This window comes from Lupinus angustifolius, chromosome LG06 (genome assembly GCF_001865875.1).
Source record: "Lupinus angustifolius cultivar Tanjil chromosome LG06, LupAngTanjil_v1.0, whole genome shotgun sequence".
NCBI lineage: Eukaryota > Viridiplantae > Streptophyta > Magnoliopsida > Fabales > Fabaceae > Lupinus > Lupinus angustifolius.
In genome coordinates, this window is record NC_032014.1 from 31285987 (window position 1) to 31296562 (window position 10576).

Sequence of the window (10576 nt, forward strand, 5' to 3'; positions counted from 1 at the left end):
ACAAGTGTAATTCTCAATAATCGAGTCTAATTTTGATATCTAGTGAAGTCTTACACCATTAAATTAACATTTTATTAGTATATGAGATATCTTAGTTGTTAAAACATTTAATATATAAAGAAACAAAAACCGTGTGACATTATCTTTGTAGATATTTATTTGTCTCCCTAAGATTAGCTTTAGAGTAGAGAGAGATAGGTCATGCATGGTTCCATTTTTTCCATAAGGACAACTCCATAGTCCATACCCTACGTACCCCCACATTTATTTATTATGAACAATAATTAAATGGTGCCCACAAATCGTATCGTAAGAAAGACACTACTATTATTATTTGTTATTGATTTGTATGTGAAGATAATACTCTTCTTCCTTTACCTCTTTATCACGTCCACACACATGCCCAAAAAAGCTTAACTACCTTCCAAGTTCTCTAATCTCATTGATTCTCTTATCACTTTTTATATATATATATTGGTGATCTCAACTTAATACAAGTTAATTCCAAATTCCATGACCCTTTTGGTTTCTGAGTCAGCTACACAAAAGATGAAAGAAGGGTTGGTTTTAGAAGATGGATATGTGTTCAAAGAAGAGATCCATTTCACAGTGCTTAAGACTTCTCTTTTCTTCTCTGGTGATGGTTTCACTGTCTATGATTCTAAGGGTCAACTTGTGTTTCGTGTTGATTCTTATGGACCAGACACTACAAAGGATGAACTTGTTCTTATGGATCCAAATGGACGTTGTCTCCTCACTGTTCGTCGTAAGGTATACATATATACATTTTTCTTTTATTTTTTTATCGACAAATGTTAATATGTTAATATTTGTTGTAAGTAATACTTAAATCATCAACTTTCTTCATTATACTCTTCTTTCTTATGAAACTATTGAAGTGATCCCCAACAAATACTTTGTTTTTTATCATATATATTATGATACTATCCCATTTTAGTAGCTTTAGCTATAGAATTAACTATAGGGTATCTCATAAGGCTTGATTTGGTTATGGGAGAAGACTTATTTATTGTACTAATACAATCAACAAAGAATTAACTATAGGGTATCTCATGTAATTTTTGTTACACCATTCATCTATTATTTTCTTGTCAATAAGACCACTTTTGCATTACCTTCTATAGTAAAATAATAATTAAGTGGTTTAATGTTGAATTAAAGTATCACTTTCTTTGGTATCATTTCATCAAAGTTTGATAGAATGATGTTCAACTTAAATGATGTGATGAAACTTATTTTTTAAAATTTTTTGAGCATTCTCAACACTCGTTTTCCTTTGTTCTTTTATTCTTCTATCGATCGGAGGAAACACCCTTCAAATTATCTATCTCTTTACTAATTAAAAAGATTGTATGGATAGAAGTATCACTTATTCTCCTAATTATTTTAGCTCTTATTTAATAAAAATGTCATTAATGATAAAAGAAAATGTATAATTTCGACCTAATGTCATATAATCTTCCCTTTATTTATCTCACACTATATATATTATAAGTATTGTTCAATTTATGTAATATCAATATGAAACTAAGATTCTATTGTTGTTGTGATTTATTTATTTCTGATCCAAGTGTGTAACTAACATTATTGCAAATCAGAGACCAAGTCTACATCAACGGTGGGAAGGATTTAAAGGGGAGAGAGTGGACGGTGATAAACCAATCTTCAGCGTGAAGAGAGCATCAATAATCGGACGGTCACGCACGAGCGTGACAGTGGAGGTGTACGATAGCCCCGGTGAGGAGTACCACATTGAAGGATGCTTCTCACAACGTTGCTGTACCGTTATCAACGCCGTGAAGGAACCAATGGCTGAGATTAGTCGCAAAGTGGACCCCACCACGTGCGTGATGCTTGGCAAAGAAGTTTTCTCTCTTTCCGTTAAGCCAGGTTTTGACGCTGCTTTCGCTATGGGATTTGTTCTTATTCTTGATCAGATCAACGGTGATAGTTACTTTGATAATGATGCAACTTCAGAGCCTACGGTGCATCCTACCACAGAGGATTAATTTGGGACTTGTGTTGGTTTTCTTTATTTTCTATCCTTGTTTTGAGATTGGTGCTTTGTTTTAATTTTGACTTCCACTAATCTTTGGACTCTGGAGTGTCCCTTAGAAAAAGAACCTCTGCCCTATTTTTTTATGGGTCATGCCCTTAAAAGAATAATGCTTTCAATTTCCTATGCAATAGTGTAAATTATATATTATTCCTAAGTGATAAAGTATAAACTGATCTCTCTATTTTCAACAAGAATCAAAATATAACCGCCAGAGAAGCTTTTTATGTATTAACATATATTAGTTTTAAGAGAACAAAGTATCTCCTTCGTCAACTAAAATTATGACATGTATCATATTTAATTATTTTCTATCTGAATACTTTTAAATTATACTTTTACTAAATAGGGGAGATGAATTATTTAATGATATGAGAAGACTTTATTCTCTATTTTTAAACTATTACTTACAGGGAAAGAAATTTAGTGTACATAAAAATGAAAACACTTAGTGGATAATTTTTATGAAAAAAGTTACTTTGGTTAAAAAAGCTATTTTGTTGATTTCTCTATCTGGGATATATATAGTTATTAATTAGCACTACTAGAAGATTTTTGTGAAAATAATTATTAGAAAAATACAACGTCTTTGTTACATGATGGGATGGGTGGGTAAGCTTATGCCCCACTGCAAGATTTATTAAGATTTTGTTCAATGTTTTAGAATCATTCTTGTTATTATGAGTTAATATCTGTAACTTTGGGTATCAACATATATACACAATTAATATATCATTTATTTGTATTATTTTTTATAAAAAGTTAATAAATATACATCATGAATAATAGATAATACAATAACAATGTATGAAACTTATATCATGTCAATGTCATTTTTTTGTCTATTATCGCATACTAACTTTGACATGAGATGCTATGTTAGGTCAGTGTTGAGCATTTTGGACTATTACAGTGGTACAACTATGACACATGAAAAGTATATCAGTAAAAAAATCACGTACAGATAGAATTTTGCTGTCTTGGGAAAAAGTAGGATCCCGATGAAGATAAAAAGGGATGGTAAATTCATCTGACATAAAGTACTAAAGTAATATTTCTAACACGTAATATTTTTTAGAATATAGAATATTGTTGATTAAATATTGAGTTTATAATTTTGTTCGCTATCATTTATTATTGTTTTCGTGAATATCATTCCAAACTTTTATAAAAGCTCATCAAATATTTTGTCCTTTAAAACTTTTTAGACCAAAAGAAAAATTATTGACAAAGTGCACGATGCTTAATTTTTGTTATGCTTATTATTTTCCATTGATCAGGGAATAGATTCTGGTTTGATTTCTTTGCTTGACCATCAATCTTGCTAATATTTATTTAACTTTAGGTGATCATAATTTTTTTTTTTTGTTCTCATAGTGGTGCCATTCTAAGTTCTATGATCAATATATAGTACAAAATTATGATATATAACTTGACCTGATCATATGCTTTTGCTCATATAGGTAAAATCTTTGATTAATGGAGTGTCAAATATATATACAATAGAAAAATATCGTACTATTTATTTTTTAAATATAATGATATGATATTTTTATCTTTCATTTTAGTGCTAAAGATAATTCTCTTCTTTTTAGAAAGAATATATTTGCTTTAGGTAAGATTATGATTATTTGTTGTTCTCATTCCCAAAGTTATGTCCCGCCCCATATCTGAAAACCTTATGAACTTTTCAGCTTTCTCACATGGTACTGCTATTATATAGTTTATTAGGAAAAAAATTGTATGATTATTATTCGATACCCAATAAGGAATGCATTTTAGAGATTCAAAACGGTGCCGACCTAAGTTTGATAAGTATAAATTATCCTTTCTCATATACTTTTTACTCAAAGGATTCCTTGAATACATTTTTATTATATGTAGCTAATATATTTTTTTTTTTACTACCAACTGTCCTTACGTTTTTGGATAAGCAACCAATCTCTCTTGAGATTTATAGTAGTTCCTTCTAATGAGTATCATTTTCAGGAATTTGTATTTTATACTAGTAGATCAGCATCTTATTGGTTATAGATCTAATATAAAACTGATGTATGACTTTCAACAATTTGACCAAAACAATGAGAATAAATTGGTTGTATTATGGCCACAAACAAAAAAGCAAAAGGAAAAAAAAATTTAATGATTCATATGTGATCGCAAAACTATAGGTAATGCGAAAATGTGAGATAATCTTTTGATAGTACATGGACTAAACTGAGTGAACCAATCAAATCCTTATTTTCTACACGCTATAGACACGTATATTTCGTTTAAAACATTTCTGAAATTGTTGATAATGTTGGTCAAAAACTCAAAATGCTTAAATTTCAAGAATTCTTGATTATTAATCATTTTAATTCTAGTTGTTCATCTCAATAAGTCTTGTTTTCACAAATTGAACTCGTGACTTTTTAGATTATGAGGAGATTTAGTGGTGTGTTACGCAACTAAACTAATACCTTATTAGTTGGAATCATCATGTTTGCAACTCAATAAGCTTTTCCTATTTGAAAGGAATAGGAGACTGAAATGTTGCAAAATGTTGTAGCAGGTTTTCTTGCATATTCATTTGAGTTTATTCTTATTGATGCATCAATACAAGTTAAAAATTCATATGTAAACCTTTGTGTGTCAAGACTTAAATGCCTTAATGAAAACAAGCATTTTGAGAACTAAAATAAACGGCAAGAGGATAATATAACAGATCAAGTTTGTACCCTTGTCAGATAAAATGCATCAACTATAAATCCATGAAGAATCTAGAACTAGGCTTAATAATGAAAGTAGATGACATATTCATGCCTTGAGGGAAAGGAAATATGATGAAGATAATAGTCAAGTAAAGCCAATATCATAGGAAATGCTTGCTTCTGGCTTAAACAATCCAAAGTTTCTCTCTGAAGTTGGTTCAGACTTCAAATTCTTATTAAACAATGCAAAGACATAAGCCCTCACCACAGATTTTGGTCTATTAGGAGTGCCCTTTTCTTAGTGTAGCTTAGTCTTTGCTTCATAAATTCCAAGGTTTTTTTTTTTTGGAATAAAGCATAGTTAATGTCAATATGCTGAGGCTCACTCTTGTAGGCTAGAAAAGGATATGCATTTATGTGGAAAGATGAGCCAACTTTTAAAAATAATTGTAATAGGGGCTTCATGTAAAGGAGAACATCATCCTTAAAAGTGCATGTAGATGGAGGAAAATAATTAACAAAATTCTGAATAGGGACTTAGAAGTTGAAACCTGACTTTCCCTAGTTAAACCAACCTATCAATGATATTATAAACATTTTTTTCTGCCGTAGCAAAGCTTCTACTTAGTGAGGTCTGAAAGAGTATATATACACAGTCTTACTCCACGAACAGAAAGGTTATTTCTAGCTCACCGCAAATTTTTGTTCCTGGAAGAAATGACTCGACAATGATAAAGAGGCTGTTTTTGGTGTATTAGAGTACATTTCTCATTTCTTCACCCTTTAACTCCTTAAAGTATACCCTTTTCATTTTCTACTCTTGTTCACTTCTAGCTAGACACAATAATATGTATAACTCAATTGAGCGAAAGAGCACAATTGACTGCATAAAAGTTTAATTTTGATATATAATAATGTTCAACTCGATATAATGCAAGTTCAATAAAATACTCAGATTAGGATTGCAATAAAGTATATGCTAAGCTTAAGAAAATAAGCTATCCTTATAAGTTCTTCCAAACATGAAGCTAGTTACCCACAATGTGTTAGTCTAGTGGTATAAGACCCCACTAGATTCTCAAGATGACCAAAAGGTCAAAGGTTCAATTCCTAGGAGTGACATTTGTTGGGAGGAGCAGTCACGCACCCCAAAAGAGATTAGAATAATAGATGAACACAAGAAACTGATAGACATAACACAACCTTCAAACATGAACCTTCAATACTAGATTTACCTTTTACCTTGTGTAACATAAAAGAGCATTCAAACAAGGGTACTAACTAAGAAATCCAATGAAATCTGAAATTTAAATGACTAGTACCACAAATGTGTGACAAAAGTCTATAATCTACAGAGCTGCACTAATGGAAAACCAGAAGTCCTAATCTACAAGGGATACAAGTTTAATTTTCCTAATAAATAGTAAATACAACCAAATCTTATAGTAGAATACAGTCATCCAATGTGTCACATAATAACTAATAACCAACTTAGATAACATCACAAAAGTCACAGGGTACTAGGTAATGGTACAGTACATTTCAGCAGCATACACCATGGCATGATGAATATGTAGAGGGGGCTTCACTGTGCAAAGTTCTAAGAGAAATTTCCATTGTCAGCTAGAATGGTGTTCTTACCATCATTTACTGGGATATCTTGCTTAGCATTTGTCTCCGCGGCCGGTGGCACAACATTAGGATTCTCTTTCACAGCTTCTCCATTAGAATCTAGTATCACAGCATCTGGCTCATCTTGCTTCTTCTCAACTGCACCATTCTCTTTTTCTGGTTCAGTTGGTGGGGCCAATACCGATTTCTCAGTGACCACAGCATTGGAAGGTTCTCCAGCAACTTTCTCTGTTGACTCTGCTACTGATGCAGTTTCTTGCTTTTTAGCTTCTTCACCACCGTGAGACTTTTCAGCAATCACATTTTCCTTTTCTGGCTCTGTTAGTGGGTCCGCTTCAGATTGCTCAGTGATCACAGCATCGGAAGGTTCTCCAGCAACTTCCTCTATTGATGCGACATCATGCTTTTGAGCTTCTTCACCGCCTTGAGATTTTTCAGCAATCACATTTTCCTTTTCTAACTCTGCTAGTGGGGCCACTTCGGATTTCTCAGTGATCACAGCATCGGAAGGTTCTTCAGCAACCTTCTCTATTGATGCAACATCTTGCTTTTGAGCTTCTTCGCCACCTTCAGACTTTTCAGCAATCACATTTTCCTCAGTGTCACTCTTTATTTTATCATCATTATTAGTGTCATTCAGATAAGCTTCTTCCATATCCTCATCCGGTTTCTCAGCTTGTTCAATTTCTTGAGTTTTGTCTCCATTCTCAAGTTGCTTTCCTCCAGAATTATCATTTCCTTCATTCCCTTTGGTATCATCTTTAGGTTCCTCCGCAGCCTTAGGTTCTTCAGTAGCAACTTTTTCCTTGCCTTCCTCTATCGCAGACTCGGTTTCTTTGTTATCTTTCTTTGATCCTGATGATTTTCGCGATCGTTTCTTTGGAGGCCCACTATCCACTGGTGGAGATGATTTGACTTTCTCGCTAATCCGTGCTGATCGCCTAGGGGTCTCGCCAGTTCCCCAGTCAAACTCTGATATCACAGGATTGCCATCATGTGCCTTTAGGTATCGCTCCAATTGTCTTTTGCTACTGATCTCCTCCCCAGTTGGAGCAATGAATACAATCTCACTTTTTTTTGGTGTTCCCGAGCTCTTAGGGAAGAACTGCAACATGGAAGTAAACTAGTATTATAAAAAAGTTTCAACACTGCATACAAGCAATCCAATAAGGTTTGTCAATTTCATCTGTACAGCTCAACAATGTGAAAACAGTTTTGTTACATATTGCTTCCAAGAACAGTAAAGAGGTAAACATGTATGATATATCCAAAACATCTACGTAAACACTCCTAGCCCTCCCGAAAATAAGAAGACAATAGAGAGAGGGGGAAACGTGTGTGCAAATACATGTGAGAGAGGAAACGCAACAACAACAACAACAACAACAACCAAACCATAATCCAATTAGGCGGGGTTGACAATTTAACAAATAGTAAAACAAAAATTATAAAATCACTAAGCATTAGTTTCCAAACTTCTGAGTCCTCTAGTCTAGAATAGATCATAGTTAGAGGAAAAACACATTGATTTACAGATAATGTTATCAAACTAAACTTGTTTCTCGTAGTCAAATTATTAAACTTCAACTCCACTTGCTCATTTTTATAAAAAAAGATTCTTTTGTTAAACATGGCGTGCTTCCGAAGCAAATTAAATCACCACAAAGTCTATGTCAGTCAGCCATTTTTCACAGGAGAAAAACAAAAGGCAAAAGCAAACAAATACTATCTTCTTCAACAAAATACTCTAGTAAAACCGCTTGCTAGTAAGGCACAGATGTTTCTCGTAGATCAGTCCAAAACCCAACCAAAAACTGAAATAAAAATCCTCAAAACCGTTGAAACATACTCGCTATCTACGTAGTAGACCGACAAACTTGTCTTTTAGGTAGTATAGTGTGATGGGCACAATAACAGCCAAGTCTTTATCCTATTAGGTGGGGTCGGCTGATGGGCACAATATATTATTTTGCAGGAATATTGTGGAAGAGGTCACTAACCAGTGTCTAGTTAAGGAATAAAAAAGTAATTTTTTATATATTAAATGCATCATTCAACCCAAAATTTGCACATACCCTAGGAAGTGTGTTTAACTACTACTATGAAGTAGGTAATTATGACCCCTCAAACAAACCCTAAAAACAAAATTAGTACCATGTTCAAGCCAACATTTTCAGATCCTAGGAGGTCAAAAAAACAAATGAAGTACATAATTTTCCTAAGAGGTAATTTTAACCATAGTTGAATAATTCTCCCATTTACCCTACAAGTTGTAAAATTAAGGTAAAAAGTGACGAAACGCGTATCCAAGTGTGTAACAGGTAACTATGAGCTTAACTACTATGGAATCATCATCACCACTTCAAAAAGAGTTTTAGTAAAATGTAAGCCCTTTAATAAAACAAACCCTAGAAATTATATAAGTACCAACCACACTCCCAAAATCTGCACATACCCTAGGTGGTGCTAAAATACACAATTCATCTTATTAACATAATTCAACCAAATCTTCATAGAAAATACAACAACCACACCAAGATTCAAAACACTAATAACAATAATTAACAATTAAGAACAACAACAACAATAATAATAATAATAATAAATAATAATACATGAGAAATGAGAATAAGGAAAGAGACCAGTTTGGTCCAACCAGAAGGAGCTGAAAGCTCAACTGATAAAACTTCCTCTGAACCACTTTTCTGTTCCATTTCTCTCTTTCTTCTAACTGCAACTGTTTCTTTCTTTCTATGTCCAAAACCCACTAAATAAAACCGTTGAGGCTATGATAAACTCACCCACATACACACCTAACAACAACTACAAATACAATAACACACGTGCCAGATCCAAGATTCTTATACCTTAAACTTCGCTTCTCTCATTGTACTTTTTAATAATAAAATAGACAACACGTGTCAATCACAGGTTCAATGTTAGTGGATAACGTCGGTTTTATTTAACTTTATTTAATTCTGGGTTTGAGTTCCGAAGCGTGACCAACACCGCCCATTATATTTTCAATTTAATTTAATAGATACTCAGATTTCTTTCCTTTATTGTGTAAAATGTTGATGCTACTTACTATATTTACTATACAACTTTTAACCCACATCTTTGACTATGATTTATTTTTTCTATAATTATTTACAAAAAATTTATTTAATAATTAAAATAACTTAATTTTAATGCATTGTAAAGTACTTTAAACAATTAATTAATTAAATCATAAGAGATAATTATAATAGAGTTAATAAATGGAGATTTGTACATTTGACTTGAATTGATTTATAGTGTCTAACGTAACGTTGTGAGTCCAAATTTTGTTATTGACTTAAATTTGGTTGACATGTAATTTGTAAATGCATTTATAGATGTATGTAATGAAAGTGTATAAGTTTGATATAATGTTATTGCATTATTTACCATTTATGTTTTATCATTAACGAATATTCAAAATACAATAAAATAAATAGTTGATGGTACGATGTTACACTCTTTACAAATAGTCATAAAACTATAAGACACGTCCTAACCCTAAGGAGGTTCTGATTCACCTAAATTTTTACAAATAAGAATTATTATGAGAGTTAAATATATTTAATAGTGTAGTAATATATGATTAAAAACAGAATAAATTAATTCGACTAGCAAATTGGTTCTGTTTAGTTTAATCTACCTTTTTTTTGTTTGACTGTATTCAGAACTAAACATAACTATATGTGATATTTGTAAAATACTTTTTAAAAAAAATATGAATTTGTTAAATATATATTTTGCATTCTTTTGTGTTGTTCATTTTCTGAGGGAGAGGCAATTATCATCATCATCACTTTCTTATATGTGATAATAATATGAACCGTTTTCGATTACATTTTCTACCATGTTTAAGAATATGGGATTCTTGGACAATGATGGTTAGATTTTTCTTATCCATTAGAGAAAGTAGCAATTTGTCATATCAGACAAATGTGAGAATCTTCTTTTATATATTTGTGAAGACAATACAAATATTAAAATGAGTATTAAATCACAGTTTAAATATGTATATACAGTCAATGCATCTTCCACTGTTTATTTGTATTCTTTTTTTGAAAAATTATTAATGATTAGAAATGAACAGTAAATGATATAATGATAGCGTAAAAAAACTCTTATAATCGGTGTATAC

The 10576-nt window shown here is 31.9% G+C and overlaps 2 protein-coding genes across 2 annotated transcripts; one reads left to right on the top strand and one right to left on the bottom strand.

Moving 5' to 3' along the window:
- Positions 343 to 2205, top strand: LOC109351172 (protein LURP-one-related 5-like). Its single transcript, XM_019592543.1, has 2 exons — positions 343 to 771; positions 1620 to 2205. Exons 1-2 carry the CDS (start codon positions 514 to 516, stop codon positions 2028 to 2030), a joined length of 669 nt encoding a protein of 222 aa, XP_019448088.1. The 5' UTR covers positions 343 to 513; the 3' UTR covers positions 2031 to 2205.
- On the bottom strand, positions 6051 to 9181 carry LOC109351171 (methyl-CpG-binding domain-containing protein 11-like). The gene is made up of 3 exons (XM_019592542.1): positions 9045 to 9181; positions 7026 to 7507; positions 6051 to 6989 (listed from the first exon to the last, which is right to left on the bottom strand). The coding sequence occupies exons 1-3, from the start codon at positions 9114 to 9116 to the stop codon at positions 6371 to 6373; spliced, it is 1173 nt and encodes a 390-aa protein (XP_019448087.1). The 5' UTR covers positions 9117 to 9181; the 3' UTR covers positions 6051 to 6370.